Source organism: Cebus imitator, unplaced genomic scaffold, assembly GCF_001604975.1.
Source record: "Cebus imitator isolate Cc_AM_T3 unplaced genomic scaffold, Cebus_imitator-1.0 Scaffold92, whole genome shotgun sequence".
NCBI lineage: Eukaryota > Metazoa > Chordata > Mammalia > Primates > Cebidae > Cebus > Cebus imitator.
The window spans coordinates 9,281,669-9,300,677 of NW_016107407.1; the positions used below are offsets into that span (position 1 = coordinate 9,281,669).

The 19,009-nt window shown below is 42.8% G+C and overlaps 1 protein-coding gene across 1 annotated transcript in view; it reads right to left on the minus strand.

Moving 5' to 3' along the window:
• LOC108309272 (amyloid beta precursor protein binding family B member 1 interacting protein) overlaps positions 1 to 19,009 on the minus strand; it is a 117,405-nt gene that overhangs the window by 27,471 nt on the left and 70,925 nt on the right. The window contains exon 9 of the mRNA XM_017535514.2: positions 1,699 to 1,785. Within this exon, the coding sequence (XP_017391003.1) occupies positions 1,699 to 1,785 (87 nt within the window). The remainder of the gene's footprint in view (positions 1 to 1,698; positions 1,786 to 19,009) is intronic.

Genomic DNA, 19,009 nt, shown 5'->3' on the forward strand with positions numbered 1-19,009 from the left:
AGATGGGGTTTCACCATGTTGACCAGGATGGTCTCGATCTCTTGACCTCGTGATCCACCCGCCTCGGCCTCCCAAAGTGCTGGGATTACAGGCTTGAGCCACCGCACCCGGCCTTGTATTTTCTTTTATATCCAGCTGTAAAACATTGCTGAGGTCCTGGAACAAGGACTATCCTGTTTGGCCTCCCTGGGAAATGCCCACTGTGCGCATGCTCCTAGGAACAGAACCGGCAACACTTGAGCTCAGGATCTTGGGAGTGGCAGCTGGTTCTGGTAGCTGCTTCATTAGGCACCGGGCTGTGAAAGCAGGCAGGGAATAGACACGCGCAAGACCTGGGCGGAACCTTAGTAAACACGAGAGGGCGCTCTTCAGCATGAGCCAATTGGTCTCCAGGTGGGAACTGGGCCGAGGGCATCACCAGGTCTTCTGATTTTTCAAGGGAGGTCCAAAATTTACTAACTCAGGAAAAGGTCCATGCATTGTCTCAGGGTAAAACAATCTGGGCAGCTCTAGCATGGCCATTTGTGACTTGAGTTCTGGCACTCATTTCAACTGCGTTATGTGCTGAAAGCAGAGCCTCGATTTTTTATTTTTTAATTTTCCTTTGAGACTGGCTGTTGCTCTGTTGCCCAGGCTGGCCTTGAGCTCTTGGACTCAAGCGATCCTCCCACCGGCAGCTTCCTGAGTAGCTGGGATTACAGGTGCGTGCCCCCATGAGAGGCTCAGAGACTTCATTTTAGCATAGATACTGTGTGAAAACTCACTAGAAGTTTCCAAAAAAATCAATTGCCAAATGTACTTTTGGAACATGCCTCAATAGTGGTCATCACAGACATCTGTATGGTAATCGACACAGTGCTTTTCCCATCTCACTGAATCTCCATGATGATTCAATACAATTCAGAAACTAAGGTTCTGGGGGCAGGGACTGGCCCATTAGCACATGAACAGTGCTGGACAGAGCCACCTCCTGTAACGTCCCTAACTCCGAATCTCACACTTCTTACCACATCTAAGATGTTGGGAGAGCATCTTAGAGGTCCCTTTAAAGAGGTTTGGAAATCTTTATGTCTGACTTCTGTGGAGCACTTAAATAATGAAACATATGACATGCTAGGAGATGGGTTTTATGAGGATTTGCCAAGTCTTCTTAAAAGTCAAGAATTACTAATCCAACTTCATTTGTCTAAAGCCACGTGTTTTAACAAATGACTCAAAAAAGAAAAACAGTTGAATTATCTAAATAGCTATAATTTAGTAATAATTTGATTTTAACACCCCAACTTAAAATTTCAATGTATTTCTTTAGGTTTTTCCATTGTTCTGGGAAGCAAATGACTTAAAAATAGACACAGCAGGCTGGGTGCGGTGGCTCATGCTCATAATCCCAGCACTTTGGGAGGCCGAGGCGAGTTGATCACCTGAGGTCAAGAGTTTGAGACCAGCCTGGCCAACATGATAAAATCCTGTCTCTACTAAAACAAAAATCAGCTGGGTGTGGTGACATGCACCTGTAATCCGAGCTACTTGGGAAGCTGAGGCAGGAGAATTGCTTGAACCTGGGAGACAGAGGTTGCAGTGAACTAAGATCGCACCACGGTACTCCATCCTGGGCAACAGAGTGAGACCCTGTCTTAAAAAAAAATAGATACAGCAAACATCCTTTTCTTTTCCTCCACTCTGCAAAATTAAGCTTACCTCAAGTAAGGATTCCTTGTTCTTAGCATTCATTTTCTCACTAGTTTCCTTGCTTTCTTTTTTTCCTCTGTTATCCAAGTAGAAATTCTAAATAAAATGTTAAAAGATCAGGTCAGTAAGTGTTCATTACCATGCTAGACTCTGCAAGGAGCTCACAGTCTTGCTGGAGAAAAGGCATTAAGTATGTGAAATAAATAGGGAACCAGAGCATATGGTATTAGTCAATCATCAGGGCCTTCCCAAAGGCTGATACCGCATCACCGAGGCAAGAGTGAAGCCTTCTCATCCTCCCCTAGCATACAATCAATGAAAAAACAGAAGAGAGAAAACAGTAGCAAAAAATACATCACTTAATTGTTAAAGTTCATGTGTGGACCATGCGTGTTAAATGCTGGAAGTCCCAAGGCGCTGGCAAGAGCTGGAGGCTGGAGTGAAGGTCCTATGCTCAAGAAGGGAGCTGCTCCAGCTGGCAGATGCCACATAGGAGCTCAAGGTCTTGTAGACCAGTGGGATTCTGGCTTATCAAGAAAATCCAGAAATGTGGATGTTTGTAAAAATGACCTCTTAAAAAAAAAGAAAAAACTGCGTGGGTTAATCACAACACATAATTTACTATTTGGCAACTTCTAAGGACAAAAAGAAGCAGAAAGGGTATTTCTGGAAAGAAAACCAGCCTAAACAAAGGCAGGGAAGATGGTGACCTAAAAGCACTCACAGGCTGGGTGTGGCTCATGCCTGTAATCCCACCACTTTGAGAGGCTGAGGCAGGAGGATTACTTGAACCCCAGAGTCTGAGACCAGCCTGGGCAACATAGTGGGGCCCTGTGTCTACTAAAAATAATAATACAAATATTAGCTGGGCATGATGGCATGCATGCCTGTAGTCTCATCTTCTCTGGAGGCTGAGGCTAGAGGACTGCTTGAGCCCAGGAGTTCAAGGCTGCAGTGAGCTATGATCACTCCACTGCACTCCAGCCTGGGCAACAGAGTGAGACCTTGTCTCAAAAAACTAAACTAAACTAAACTAAAAATAAAGAAGTAAAAGCACTCAGAAGCGGATTTACGGTCTCTGAGCATGATTTGTATTAATTTCTGGATCATACCTTGTTAATACTGAATACCAATGGGATGGCTAAAAATAGTGTGTGAGTTTCCAAAAAGTCATGAGCACTCGAGAACTAATTTTTACACAATGAGTGTGACTGAGGTATCCATATGCAGAGTGAATATTGTGAGTGACCACTGTCATAGAGTGCTGAGCATTTTTATGTAAAAGCAAAGAGTTTTACAAAATACATAAAAAATGTATTAAAAGTCAGAAAATGTATCTCAGTAGCACTGTGACTAAATTAAGGACCCTCCCCAATCTAGGCACAAGTGTTTATTTACACCATAGGAGCGTTTCTTCAAGTATAATCCCCAGACCACCTTGAAACTCGACACAATGCATGTTCCTGGGCTACACCGGAATCCCTGGAATGAGGCCTGGAAATGTGCATTCCAATATCCTTTCCAGATGATTTTTATGCATACTGAAGCTTGAGTTTTTCTTTTTATTTATTTATTTTTTTTAAGAGACAAGGTCTTGCTCTGTTACCCAGGCTGGAGTGCAGTCACATGATCATATGCAGCCTCACACTCCTGGGCTCAAGCAGTCCTCCCGCCTCAGCCTCCTGAGTAGCTGGTATTACAGGTGTGTGCCACCATGCCTGGGCACACTGAGCTTGAGAATCAAGTGTACTGTACAGAAAAGAAGCAAACTGCAGGCAAAGAAAATGTATAGGTTTAAGATATCTCCTTGAAATACAATGCATAAGAATGGTGATTTGCTAACTTAAATAGGGAAAATACATCAAGTACAATTTTTTTTTTTTTTTTTTTTTTGAGACAGTCTAGCTTTGTCGCCCAGGCTGGAGTGCAGTGGCGCAGTCTTGGCTCACTGCAACCTCTGCCTCCTGGGTTCAAGGGCCTCCTGCCTCAGCCTCCCAAGTAGCTGGGATTACAGGTGTGCACCACCATGCCCAGCTAACTTTTTGTATTTTTAGTAGAGATGGGAGTTCGCTATGTTGGCCAGGCTGGTCTTGAACTCCTGACCTCAACTGATCTGCCCGCCTCAGCCTCCCAAACTGCTGTGATTATAGGCATGAACCACTGTGCCCGGCCAAGTACAATTCTTTTGATAGTTTTTATTGAAAAGGAGCTAATTTTAATAAGTTTTTCCAAGACTTTTGAACTTTCACTTGTTATTTGAAAGGATGTTATATTGTGAATTAGTGTGATTATAATTTAGGATTCAGAAAGCTATTTTAATTTTAAATGTTTTGCTTGAAGATCACGACTAGCCATAATAAGTAACATATTCTACCTGCCAGAAATCTATGCTAAGCCCTTACAGGTACGCTTTTCACTTCATCCTCATAAGAACCCCATAACATAGGTACCATTGCTATTGCTACTTTACAGGTGAGGATACAGAGAATTAAGTGATTTTCCTAAGGCCGATTAGAGGCAGAACGTTGTTAAATAATTTTTCTCGGCATTAAAATAATCTAAGTACATAGCCAAGCATAATGGCATGCACCTGTAGTCCCAGCTACTCCAGAGGCTGAGGTGGGAAGATCAGTTTAGCCCAGGTGTTTGAGTCCAGCCTGGGCCACACAGTGGGGCCCCATCGCTAAATAAATAGATAGATAGATAGATAGATAGATAGATAAATAAATAAATAAATAAAGCTTTAAATACCATAGGGGAGAATCTAGCACATCAATGTGAATGTACTTAATACCACAAAAGGGTACACTTAAAAATGGTTAAGATGATAAGTTCTATGTTATATATATTTCCCCACAATAACAAAAGATGTGACCCAACGTGAGTTCACCCATTCATATATGAGTGATTTCAGGGTGCTGCTAGAAAGCAAACCGTAGTTTAGGAGGGCCAGATATTTGAATCACATATGATGAATTGAAAGTGTGAACAGAGAGCATAATGAAGACTCCAAGCCTGGGTGCAGTGGCTTACACCAGTAATCCCAGTACTTTGGGTGGCCAAGGTGGGTGGGTCACCTGAGGTCAGGAGTTCAAGACCAGCCTGGCCAACATGGCGAAACTCTGTCTCTACTAAAAATACAAAAATTAGCTGGGTATGGTGGTGAGAACCTGTAATCCCAGCCACTCGGGAGGCTGAGGCAGGAAAATCGCTTGAGCCTGGGAAGCAGAGGTTGCAGTGAACCAAGATCACACCCAGTCTGGGTAATAAAGCAAGACTCCATCTCAATAAAAACAAAACAAAACAAAACAAAAAACAAACCCAAAAAACAAAAACAAAACAAAAAAGACTCTAGAGCAAGTGTTTTTCATCATCCTCATCTGGGAAAGACAGAGCATCCGTCACTCTGTAGGGAAGAGCCTGTCTAAACTGTGAAGGGCCACATTTCACCAGGGTGCCCTAAAGAGGCAGGATCTCCGTACCTTTCTTTGAGAACTTTCTCTGACACACTTCTGACTTTCTCAGCTTCAGAATGTCCTTCTAAGTGACCATGCTACACTGTTTTTGTTTATTTGAATGAAATAGCAAAAAGCACAAAGTAAATCTGTGCCAGAGGAGGGCAGTGCTTAGAATAAGAATAATTCCCAGAATAATAAGACTGATTGCTTTCGGATCAGAACTTCCACCTGTGGTGTGGGTGCCCACTCAGTGTGGGCTGTTCTGTAGAAGCAGTGAGCAGAACGCAACCTTTAGTCATGATCTCCTGCAAATGGAAGTTGGGTAAACCTGAGTCGAATAATAAAGGAACTTTAAAATGGGAAATGAGACTTTTGGTCACAGCTTGCTCTCTTTTCTCACAGCTTCTGAGAGTGCAAGGTTTGGGGACAGCTGGATAGGAAAGAAACAGCAAATACTTTTTAAACATCATCTTCTTGGAATAAAGAGCAAATCAAGCAAACAGTTATCAGTCCATGAAGAAATATTTGTGTGCACCCTTTATACATGCAATACATCCCTGTTGTTTTTACTGAGGGGGTAACATGGCTTCACTCTGTTGCCCAGGCTGGAGTGCAGTGGTGTGATCACGGCTCACTGCAAACTCCGCCTCCCAGGTTCAAGTGATTCTCCTGCCTCAGCCTCCTGAGTAGCTGGGACTACAGGCATGCACCACCTCACCTGGCTAATTTTTTGTATTTTTAGTAGAGACAGCTTTTCACCATGTTAGCCAGGATGGTCTTGATCTCCTGACCTTGTGATCTGCCTGCCTCAGCCTCCCAAAGTGCTGGGATTACAGGCCTGAGCCACTGTGCCCCACCTCAGCTAATTTTTAAATTTTTTGTAGAGATGGGGTCTTGCTATGTTGCCCAGGCTGGTCTCAAACTCCTGAGTTCAAGTGATTCACCTGCTTTGGCCTCCCAAAGTACTGGGTTTACAGGTGTGAGCCACCATGCCCGGCCCCAAATCTCTGTTCTCAAGAAGGTTGCTATCACATGGAAAAGATAAATATGGATAGATCATAGAGAGGTAGACAGATGGTTCTATATGTATTGATGGGGAAGATAGAAGAGACTACATAAATTCAAAATGAGCCACATTCTAGAGATTTTCAAGAAGGAACAAGTTACTGAGAGACGGTCAAGGAAAACTTTAGATGGACTGAGAGAGATGGTCAAGGAAAACTTTACAGAGGGGATCAAAGTGTGAATGAGGCCTTGAAAGATGTTCAGTATTCAGCTAGGGGAAAAGAGAATGAGAATAGATTTCCAGGCAGGAGAACAAGCACGCACAAAGGCACAGAGGTGTCTTTGGAGCACCAGTGAGCAGCCAGTCGGGCTAGAGCTATGGTTAATGCAGCTCACTGACTGAAGATCAGACCATTGCTCCCAATTCTCTGCTTGCTGTCAGGTGACTGGGCAGTAACGTCCCCCAGAATGGACGGAGCTTATTTCCTTGCTTCACTTATATTGGGTTTGGCCACGTGACTTGCTTTGAATGTGACTGTTGGGACAATGCATAGATTCTGAGCAGAGGGCTTGAGGTGCAGAGTGTGTTTCCTGTCATCTGCCTGTACTCTTGCCATTGACTGTGGGAAGAATATGTCACAGGTCTGTGCTGTCCAGGGACAATAAGAGAGACAGAGGGCTGGGCATGGTGGCTCACACTTGTAATCCCAGAACTCTGGGAGGCTGAGGCGGGTGGATCACCTGGGGTCAGGAGTTTGATACCAGCCTGGCCAACATGGTGAAACACCGTCTCTACTAAAAATGCAAAATTAGCTGGGCTTGGTGGCACATGCCTGTAATCTCAGCTACTTGGGAGGCTGAGGCAGGAGAATTGCTTGAACCCAGGAGGTGGAGGTTGCAGTGAGCTGAGATTGTGCCATTGTACTCCAGCCTGGGCAACAGGAGCAAAACTCCATCTCAAAAAAAAAAAAAAAAAAAGACATGGAACTACCTAAATCTAAGTCATACTCTGCAGCTAAGGACAGGCGACCTGCAGACCCAGGAGAGAAGAAATGTCTGTTTCTGCAAACCACTGGGATTCTGAGCCTGTCCAATTTTTTTTTTTCTTGAGACAAGGTCTTGCTCTGTTGCCCAGGCTGGAGTGCAGCCTTGAATTCCTGGGCTCAAATAATCCTCCCTTCTCAGCCTCCTGAGTAACTGGGACCACAGGTGCATGCCATCACACCCAGCTTATTTTTTTTTTTTTTATTTTTTGCAGAGAGTGAGATCTCCCTATGTTGTCCAGTCTGGTCTTGAATTCCTGGGTTCAAGTGATCCTCCTGCCTCTGCCTCCCAAAGCGTTGGGATTACAGGTAATGAGCGACCATGCCCAGCCTCAGAGGCTGCTTTTTATACATCAATACACTAACTAATCACACAAGCCACACTGGCTGGTGAGAGGATCCAGGGACGAAGCTGTGGGTAGACCTTCCTTTGACACAGTAGTGCATGTGGGGACCAAAAAGGTGATTACTGTAGAATTTTCCTTCTAACCACATCTGGTCCTGGGTGGTCAGAGATTGCTGTTGGTAGGCTGAGGGAGGCTGGAAGGGATTGGAAGAATGATGTCACAAGGTATTAATACTTTTCTTCCGCAGTAGCTGCCAGGCTGTGGCTGAGACTCTTCTGCACCTGAGCAGAAGAAGTTGTGTTTGTCTCTGTTCCTCACTCATGGAGCCACCAGTAGAGGATAACCACCATCAAATTTCAGTTAAGAAACCAAATAATCTGTGGACTAAAATTTGCCCAACATATCTATAGCGATTATTTTTAAAGAGTGAGATTATGGGTGATTTAGACTTCCTTCCTTATATTTTTCTGAATTTTCTAACTTTTCCTTTTATAATAAATTGATATTATTTTTAAGTTAGCAAAAGAAAGTTATTAGAAGAAATAAGAAGTAATACAGTAAGGCACAACCTTACATGAACTGACTTTACCAATTAATTTCTTTTCTGAAAAGCAGATTTTTTTTTTTTTTTTTGAGACAGAGTATCTCTGTGGCCCAGGCTGGAGTGCAGTGGCACGATCTCAGCTCACTGCAACCTCTGCCTTCTGGGTTCAGGCAATTCTGCCTCAGCCTCCCAAGTAGCTGGGATTACAGAGTGTGATTCCATGCCAGCCTAACTTTTTTTGTATTGCTAGTAGAGATGGGGTTTCTCCATGTTGGCCAGGCTGGTCTTGAATTCTTGACCTCAAGTGATCTGCCTGCTTCCACCTCCCAAAGTGCTAGGATTATAGGCTTGAGCCACCGCGTCCAGCCTGAAAAAGAGATTCTTAAGGCTCCTAGCAATAAGAATGGCTTATGTTAATACTGGAATGATTTTCCATGTTCATACCCAGTCCTCAATTCTCCGACCTCTATTTTGGTTTCAGGTGACAGAGTTCAGGACACACTATCCCAAATTCTGGCACCTTGTCGTCATTTGATAAAACAGCAGAAGCAGGAAGGTCCCTCTGACCTTTTCCTGTCCTTCTCCGAAGCAGGTCATGAAAGAATCCTCTGAACTTTCTCTAAAGTAAGTCACAGGATCCTCATGAGACAGATATCCACCCCGGACCCAGAGGAAAGGAATGTCCCTATCTCTGAAGACATGGGGACCCAGAGAAGAACTGGATGAGGACTTGCTAAGTTCCCCCCAGTTTATTTCCATTAGATCATACACTTTTGTCCTACAATCACACTTCTGCACAACTGTCCACAAACATACCCAGTTCTTCCTGTTTCTTCAGAGTTTCTTTCTGAAAGCTCCGATGTTACATTAATTTGTGTGCTTTTTTTGTGGTTGTTAATCTGTCGTTTGCAATAGTGACCTCAGCCATAAACCTAGCAATGGGTTAGAAAACAGCTCTTTCTCCCCTACACAGGCAATGTCACTGATTTTTGTACACTAGGCTTTTAAACAAAAGCTGCCTAACATAGTGAGGTCCCACTCTCTGCAATAATGTTCTACTGCCCCAGCCCACTTTCCCAAAAGGGACCACATCTCCTGTACAAGAGATCCTCTGTAGGGGTGAAAAAGTCATACCTTTTCCTCACCCATTGCAGAGGTCATGGCTGACACCCTTATAACAAGAGAGAGCTTAATAAGAGAAAAGCAACACAAATTCATCTAACCAAAGTTTTCCATGATATAGGAGCCTTCAGAAATCAAGACCCAAAGAAGCAAAGAAAACTGGATTTTTATGCTAAGTTGAAGACTGAACTCTGGCCCCTCTTTTTCTTGAGACAGGGTCTCACTATGTCACCCAGGCTGGAGTGCAGTGGCATGATCACGGACCACTGCAGCCTCGACCTCTCAGGCTCAAGTGATCCTCCCACCTTAGCATCTTGAGTAGCTAGGACTACAGGGATGTGTCACCACACCCAGCTAATTTTTAAAATTTTCATAGAGTTGAGGTCTCATGTGTTGCCTGGGTTGGTCTCAAACTCCTGGGCTCAAGTCATCCTCCCATCTCCCAAAGTGCTGGGATTACAGGCGTGAGCCATTGTGCCTGACATTTTTTTTTCTCTTGCCAGAATTTCTTTCTTTCTTTCTTTCTTTTTTTTTTTAAAGAAATACATAGACTTATGAGTGAGAACATGTGGTGTTTGATCTTCTGCTCTTCTGTCAGTTTGCTGAGAATGATGGTTTCCAGGTTCATCCATGTCCCCACAAAGGACACAAACTCATCGTTTTCGATGGCTGCATAATATTCCATGGTGTATATGGAGAACACATGGACACAGGGAGGGGAGCACTACACACTGGGGTCAGTTGGGGGGAAATAGGGGTGGAACGGTGGGGGGTAGGGAGTTGGGGAGAGAAAGCAAGGGGAGAGATGCCAGATGTAGGTGATGGGGAGGAAGGCAGCAAACCACACTGCCACGTGTGTACCTATGCAACAATCTTGCATGTTCTTTACATGTACCCCAAAACCTAAAATGCAATAAAATAAATAAATGGGGAAAAAAAAAAGAAATACATAGACTTGATGCAGTCTGGCCCACATTCCTTTCTAAGAGGCAGGGGAGTCATACCCTATAAACCACAAAATCTAGCGATTTTAATTAACCCTGTAGAGTGCAGCTTACTTTCCAATCTGATTCTGGTATAGCATCACATGATAGACAGCAGGCCTCTTTAGCTTCATGTAGGCACTCCTTTCTATTGACTTCAAGTCTTCAGATAAAGCTCAGTTCTTTCAACCAATTGCTAATTCAAGAATCCCTAAAATCCACCTATGACATGTAAACCTCTGCTTTGAGATGCCCTGTCTTTTTGGGAACTAATGCATACCTTCCACATATTGATTTATGATTTCATCTGTAATTCCTGTCTCCCTGAAATGTTTAAAACCAAACTGCAACCCAACTGCCATGGGCATACTTTTCAGGACCCCCTGAGACTGTGTAATCTGGGCTGCGGTCACTCATGGGCTCAGAATAAACCTCTTTAAATATTTTGGCATTTTTTTTTCATCATCAATCTGATGAAAGAAGTGAGCAATTGTGAAGAAATGTGATCTAATGGTAATAAACTGGGGGAGCTCAGCGAGGCCTGTTTGTTTTGATTCGTTTCTGCATCTCTGCGTGACATACTTTCCCCTCCAGGTATGGGGCAGGATGCTTGCCACAGGAGGACCTTCCAGGGGCAAAGGGAGGCGGTCAGAGAGTGATCTTTCTAGGTTTTGTGGCTTGCTTTTGGGAGCAGTTGAGTTTCTATAACCTGCTTCAGGGGAGAAATGGGGGAAGGAGAAGAGAAGGGGGGAGAAGGTCACGGAGATTGTCTGGCTTCTTAGGTCCTTCTAATCTTCTTCAGTTTAAAGCACCCAGCATGCCACGGTGCCATATTTTGGGGGTACTGTGTTCTGAGTGCTGGCATCCCCCTGGGGCCTACCAAGTGTTGAAGATGAGAAATGATGACATAAATTATTATTTTATACTGGGCACAATGGCTTTGTAATGCAGAGGACAGTTAAGTATCGGGTAGCCTGAGCCACTCACAGTGACCCACCATTCAAGGCCAGAGTCTTCCTTTTTTAAGAAATGTATTTATATTTTAATTTTTTTTATAGAGATGGAATCTCCTATGTTGCCAGGCTGGTCTTGAACTCCTAGGCTCAAGTGATCCTCCTGCCTTGGCCTCCCAAAGGGCTGAGATTACAGGTGTGAGTCACTGTGCCTGGCCTAGGCCAAGGGTCTTCCAATTGTGTCCCCCCCTTTCCCTCCATGTCCCATAAGTACATGAAGGCCCTCCAAAAGAATGCTGTATAAATTGCCACATCCTCAGTCTTGAAGTGAACCATTTCTAAACTGGACATGCCTGAGAATGGACGTCCCTTTCACAACTGCCTTTTCACATGTTAGAGAGGAAAAGCACACCTGCACCCACACCAAAACTTACTGCCCCAGAGCAAGGCTCAAAGGCCCTAAACAAAAGGACGGCTTGAAACACCAGTGCAGAGAAAGAAGAAGACTCATCACAAATCCTTTTGGAAGTCAGGTGGATTCTAATTCTTTGCTTTCAACACAATAGAATGTACCTTATTATCTGGTGAGCTGATAGATGAAAAGAACCATCACTGATCCTCCTCTGGCTTTTGGCTAGCACCTTGGAAGGAGTTCAAAGAATTGAACGGCATTCTTCTATTCCCATCTACCTATTTATGTGAACAAGGTTTCTCAATATAGAAAGTACTTAATGTCTGTAAAAATGAAAAACTGGAATGTAATTGATATGGAACTTTATCCTTTGATCCTGGAATTAACCAGGGGGAAAAATGGCTCCATCTATTTCTAACATTAAGAGATCTCCCCTTCCTATTTTTCCTTTCTTTCTTTTTTTTTTTTTTTTTTTTGGAGACAGAGTTTCACTCTTGTTGCCCAGGCTGCAGTGCAATGGCACGATCTTGGCTCACTGCAACCTCTGCCTCCTGGGTTCAAGAGATTCTCCTGCCTTAGCTTCCTGAGTAGCTAGGATTGCAGGCATGCACCACCAAGCCCGGCTAATTTTTTTGTATTATTAGTGGAGATGGGGTTTCACCATGTTCGCTAGGCTGGTCTCGAACACCTGACCTCACGTGATCCACCTGCCTTGGCCTCCCAAAGTGCTGGATTACAGGCATGAGCCACCACATCCAGCCTCCCATTTTTGCTTTTTATGTTTAATTAATATCAATATATATAATAAAAAGTTTATATGTTGTTCTAGTCAACTGTGATTTTTTTTTTTTAACATTTATGTGTCCTATGCTGACAGAAAAGAAAAACTCACCCATCAATTTATAAACATAATTAGTTAAGAGGAGTATGGGAGAGAGAATAATAAAAGACTGTTGAGCATATCAATATATCACAATAGGATAAATCTTTGTGGAAAAAATGAAATGGAAATAGTTCAAAGGGAAAAAAGGAACAAGGTAAAATGTCCCAAATGTTAAAAAAATAAAAAAAGAAAGCTTACTGTACATCACCAGAAGTGAAGATTAACATCAACTATGGACTTTGGGTGATAATAATGTGTCAATGTGGATTCATTGACTGTGAAAAATGTGCCACGCTGGTGGGGGGTATCGGCAGTGGGGGAAGTTGTGTGTGTGCACAAAGGCAGGGGATATATAGGCCCGCTTTTTACTTCTGTCCAATATAACTGTGAATCTAACTGCTCTAAGAATAAAGTGTATTAAAAAATAAAAGCTTATTCATGAGCTTCTTAAAAAGATGATGGTGAGAATCAAATTGTCATGGAACTGTATTTAGATTCCATTGAATAGTTTTTTTAAACTGTCAAAGTTTAAAATATGTTGGACATGGCATTCTTTGTATCTATTTAAACTTGTAGGCCAGGCATGGTGGCTCACCCCAGTAATCTCAGCCTCCCACTTTGGGAGGCAGAGGTGGGCAGATCACTTGAGATCAGGAGTTCAAGACCAGCCTGCCCAACATGATGAAACCCCTCTACTAAAAATACAAAAATTATCCGGGAAGGGTGGCACATGCCTGTAATCCTAGCTACGTGGGAGGCTGAGGCAGGAGAATAGCATGAACCTGGGAGGAGGAGGTTGCAATAAGTTGAGATTGCACCACTGCACTCCAGCCTGAATGAAAGAGCGAGACTCCATCTCAAAATAATATTAAAATAATAATAATAAAAAGACAACTAATTCCCAAGAGAACTAACTCATTCCCAAGATAAGGGCATTAATCCCATTAATCCATTCATGAAGACTCTGCCCTTATGACTCAATCATCTCTTAAAGACCCTACCTACCTCTTGACACTGTTACATTGGCAAGTACATTTCCAACACATGAGCTTTTGGATGACACATTCAAACCACCGTGCCATCTTTATCTATGAAAAGGGCTATGGGTAGACCAAGAACAGACTGACTTTGAAGTAATGAATGCAGATTCCAAGGAGAAAGAATCTGTACTTTCAAGCACTCTAGGGCTGTACACCTACATTCTATGAGAATGTGCATTCTTGTTTCCTAAAGGCATAGAGAATATCATTTACCATGTAAAAGAATGTCATTGCAAGCCAGCACATGGTCCTCCAGGAATGGAGAGCTGGACCAGACCTTTGCATGCACTTGTGTACAGAAAGCAGAATAATAAACTTGGACTTATTCTGATTTGGCCCTCTTGGGATCAATCTCTTTTCATCGTGCAAAACAGATCCAGTTTAATAATTTCTCAGAGTCAAGAGATTCCATTTGTTGTATCATCCTGATAGTTGTATTCAATTTATCTTGTCGGAGGAAATCCACAGTCACTAATTCTTCCAGTTTCATTCTGGGTTTCCTACAGTCTAGAGAGCACTGAACAGAATAATCAACGCATGAAAACTGCTCATCATTGTCCTCGATGTTAGTGATAGGATCAAACAAATGCCTATCTTTGATCTCTGTTTTCTCATTAGTAAGGAGGGAATTCTAGTATATCCTTCTTAACCCTCATACTTGCAAAGATTAGAGATAATAGAGGCTCAGCTTCTAGCCTAGCATATAGTAGGTATTCAACAAATAGAAATAGTTTTTTATTGTTTCTATCAATGTTCCTTTTCCCCTGGATCATCAGTTTATTCTCTCTGCATTTGATAATGAGTAGCCTTTGTTTTAAGCTTCCATGAACCAAAGTTCTTAGGCTTGACACCATAAGAATTTCTGCTGGATGTGGTGGCTCACTCTAATCCCAGCCCTTAGGGAAAGCTTGAGCCCAGGAGTTCAAGACTAGCCTGGGCAACATAGTGAGACTTGCTCTACAAAATAAAAAGTAAAATAAAATTAGCCAGGTGTAATGCTCTGTGCCTGTAGTAGTCCCAGCTACTTGGGAGGCTTAGGTGAGAGGGCTGCTTGAGCCTAATATCAAGACTACAGTGAGCTTTGATCATGCCACTGCACTCCAGCCTGGGTGTCAGAGCAAGATTTTGTCATAAAAAAAAGGAGAAATTTGAGGTGTCAATTTCTATGAGTATCCTTAGTATCCGTATCTCCAGAAATTCCACTTTGCAGTTACAGAGAAAAGTCCCTTAACACAAGGAAAGCTTTCGGGGATAATGAGGACAGTGACAAAAAATCAGTCAATTGCTTTTTCCCTTTGTAAATGCCTTGTGGTCTGACAGCAGGTGAGATGGAGTATATCTCAGCAATGGCAAGATTTCCACTACCTCATGAGAAAAGGAAAGCACCCAAGGGAAAATTTAGAAGCACGTCTCTAGTGACATTTAAGGATAAAATATTGCCCATCTGATCGACAATACTTAAGTGAAATATGTAAATCTCATGCTAAATCTATGGTGGGTGAAAGATTAATTTTGAAGGACAGGGAGAAGTTCAGCTTGTTTAAATTCATGCTCACCATGTTCTCCCAGCCTGCTTCTCTTCCTGTACCTCCTTCCTCCATGCACGACACCAGAATCTACTCATTTCCCGAGCCTGGAACCAAGGTATTATCCCTGATTGCTTCTATGCATCCCTATTAACCCAGCATCCAAAAGATCACCATATTCCATAATATTCTGCTTCCTAAATAACTCCCAATACCCTCCAGCTGTCATCTTCTCCTTCCTCCATCTTCTGGGCTTCTATAATCACCTTCCCTTTCGCTTTGCTGTCTCCAAATCCATTCTCCACGATACAGCCACAGTGATCTTTCTCCCAACTCACATGACTTCAATGGTGCCCTGCAACGCTCAAGATAAAGTCCAATCTCTTTAACATGGGCTACAATGTCCTTGGCCATCTCAGTCCTGCTTCTCTCCAGTCTAAATGAAGCTTTTCCGGGAGCATATGATTGGGTTAAAAAACAATTTGGTCAGAAACAAAGTCACAGCAGAAACAAACTGGTTAACATTTTTTCATGCGGCTTCTGTCTTGGGTCTTAGTGATTCTGATGCCCTTAGACAGTTCTTAATGCATCTTTAAGCCTTTTGGACCATTTGTTGGAATTTTTCGAGTTTTTTCTTTTTTATCTCGATTTTATTCTTAGCCAATTTTGCTTGTTTGGTATATATTCACTAAAGCTTAGGATTTGTGTTAAAGTATAGGAGATTGAAATGTGTGGAAACTGAGAGCTCAAAGCCATTAGTTTGTGCTGCCTCCTATTCACTAAAGCTTAGGATTTGTGTTAAAGTATAGGAGAGTGAAATGTGTGGAAACTGAGAGCTCAAAGCCATTAGTTTGTGCTGCCTCCAGCCGGGAAGACCAGGGTGTATTCCAGGAACTGTGGGGCCTAATCAGGGTCAAGTGTCCAGCAGTTTTGGACAGGCATCCAGATGGCAGGAATAAACACAATATACAGTATATGGATACAATGCATAATGTCCTTGCTTAGTACTATCAATGGCTTCAGAATCTCCCATCATATCATAACCTTCTGCAGACAGCATTTCACTCGTCATCTCTACTTCCATAAGCTAGGTTTTTTGTTTTGTTTTCTATTTTTTTTTTTTTTTTTTGAGACAGAGCATCATTCTGTTGCCCAGGCTGGAGTGCAGCAGTGCAATCTCGGCTCACTTCATGCAGCCTCTGCTTCCCAGGTTCAGGTGATTCTCCTGCCTCAGCCTCCTGAGTAGCTGGGATTACAGGCACGCTTTGCCACGCCAGGCTAATTTTTGTAGTTTTAGTAGAAATGGGGTTTCACCATGTTGGCCAGGCTGGTCTCTAACTCCTAGCCTCAGGTGATCCACCTGCCTTGGCCTCCCAAAGTGCTTGGATTACAGGTGTGAGCCACCATGCCCAGACAAACCACTTTTTTTCTGCAAGAACAAAGCCCAAACTTCAGCTTGTTCATCCACAAAGAGTAGGGCACACTCCATGCCACAGCTTTGATTATGTCAGCAAAGTTGAATCACACAGTGATGAGCAAATATAGCTTCACAGAAAAGAAATATAGAAGATAGCTCAATAGGCAACGTAAGCATTGGAGGCTGAAATTGGAATTTAAAAAAAATAACAAAATATTGGAAATTGACTAAACTGCTTGAGAATGCCTTTTAAACTAATGTCATTCAATGAAGACTGCATAATTGTCAGTGGCATTTGTACGCTGGGCCTTCATCTCCAAAATGTACCATGCCGTAATTTCTGTCCCACATTGCTCCTATCTTAAATCTGGAAGTTAAGCTTTAATTGTTTTGCATATGTCTTTTTCTACAGTTAGGTTAGAAATTGCTTCAGGTCAGAGTTCACCTTAATATCTGTATCACCCATAGATAGCATGAGGTTATACAAGTAACAAGTGCTCCTCAAATGTTGGCTAAAGACAAGCAAATGTCTGTTGGGGTAAATTCCATTAAAGGCTTCTTGTACAAGTCAACATTGGAGAGACTTTCAATGTGTTGGAAACTTTTGTGGTGACTACTAAATAAATTGTTCAGAAGTTGAGTCTTTTCCTTACATTATTTATGATGTTAAATTAAGAGTAACCTAAAGATGCCTTCTTACATATTTTAAGTTTGGACTAGAGTTTTCTCTATCCATAGGGAACTATAACCTAACTAGATATGTAAACAGATTGTAACCTCCTCTTGAACCAAATCACAAAGTTTTGGCCAATCACAAGCAGTCAACCTTTCAAACCGTGTTCAAATAAGGCAAACACAGAGCTGTAACCAATCCAGCTGTCTCTGCACCTCACTTCCGTTTCCTGTCTGTCACTTTCATTCCTATGTCCATTAAATATTATGCAACCATGTGGCAGTCCGGCAGTCACCCTGAGCCTATTCTGGTTCTGGGACTGTCAGATTCTTGAATCGTTCTTTGCTCACTTAAACTCTGTTAAATTTAATTTGTCTACGTTTTCCTTTTAACCCTGGTTAAATCCAGCTTTTCATGTACAGTTTCTCACTCAGCTCTTCAAATACTTTCTAGGCAGCACCACAGTGAAAATGCCTTTGCAAGATTAAGACTGAGACAGTGAAAGAGATCTTACTTAACAGACTCCATCTTGCTTCTAACCTCTAAGCTGTCCTTGTTCATTCCTGGGCATAGGCTGAGCTAACTTTGGGAGAAACTTAGTTTGTAGTTTATAGGTTAAAAGAAAGATGATAATAGACCTTTCCCAGAGCAAACCTCCTTGTTGCCTGTGGACTAGATTGCCTTTGTAGGACTAATGTTAGCCACAAGATTAGAAATTATGGTTTGGGAGTCATGCAGCTGGAGGCTGCAGGATTCTGACCCTCCCTAAACTGCTCTTGGGATCAGTGCTTGAGACATTTTGCAGACCCTGAACTTGATGGATCAGCTGCCATCACTCAGGCTGTAAACTGCCTCATCTGATCTTGCGCCCCGACCCCTCCCCCCCCGCCCCAGGAACTGACTCAGCGCTAGGAGACAGCTTTGACTCCCTACAATTTCAACCCTGACCTGACCAATCAGCACTCCTGGCTCATCGGCATCCCCCTGAATCTACCAAGTTGTCCTTAGAAACTCTGATCCCCGAATGCTCAGGGAGACTGATTTGAGTAGAAATAAAATTCTGGTCTCCCGCACAGCCAGCTCTGCATGAATTACTCTTTGTCTATTGCAATTCCCCTGTCTTGATGAAATGTACATTCATGATGACCTTTGTAATGGGGAGTAAGGACTGGTAAGGGCCATGAGGAAGGGCACTGGAACTCCCTTAATGCTCTGTTATCTTCATGTGGGTGGTAATTACATGGGTTGGTTCACTTTGTAAAAATTCAGAGTGTACCATTATGATATCTGCAGTAACTCATTAGTTACCATGGCAAACTGCAGATGCCCACTGAAGGACTGAAAGATATGCCATCCCCCAAAATGCTGGATTGGTGCATTGATTACTTCTGATTGAAAACGTTGGAGAAACTGCATTTCCAGAAAGGGTGAGTGGACCTTCCCTTCCTGCCCGCAGCAAGCCATCAAGATTCCTCTGTGAGGGAGAAAATCGCCCTCATCACCAGAGACTGGGAACTGGGGCCTGCAAAGGAGCTGAATAAATATACTCAATAAAGTAATCTTTATCTTCCACTAGTTTTATATCCCCTCCCCATATCTTCTGGTGAGTCCTCTAGTGAAACGAAAATAAACACACAGGACCCCAATTCATGCTGCCAAAAGGAAAAAGTAAGCTGAAAGCTGAGTCATGCAAGAAGCTGCTGCCTTCCCTTTTGTTCCTAAGCAGACAGCTACAGATAAAACATTAATATCTCCACAGGGAGCAATTCTGTGTTCATCTTATCTTATGTAATGTTCTGATTTACTGAGCAAGAGGAATACAGTCATTGACTCTTCCCCTACCTGCTCCTTTTCTCTTGCAACGTGTACATTACCACGCCCCTCCCTCTTTCTCCTTCTTGACTTTTCCGCTTT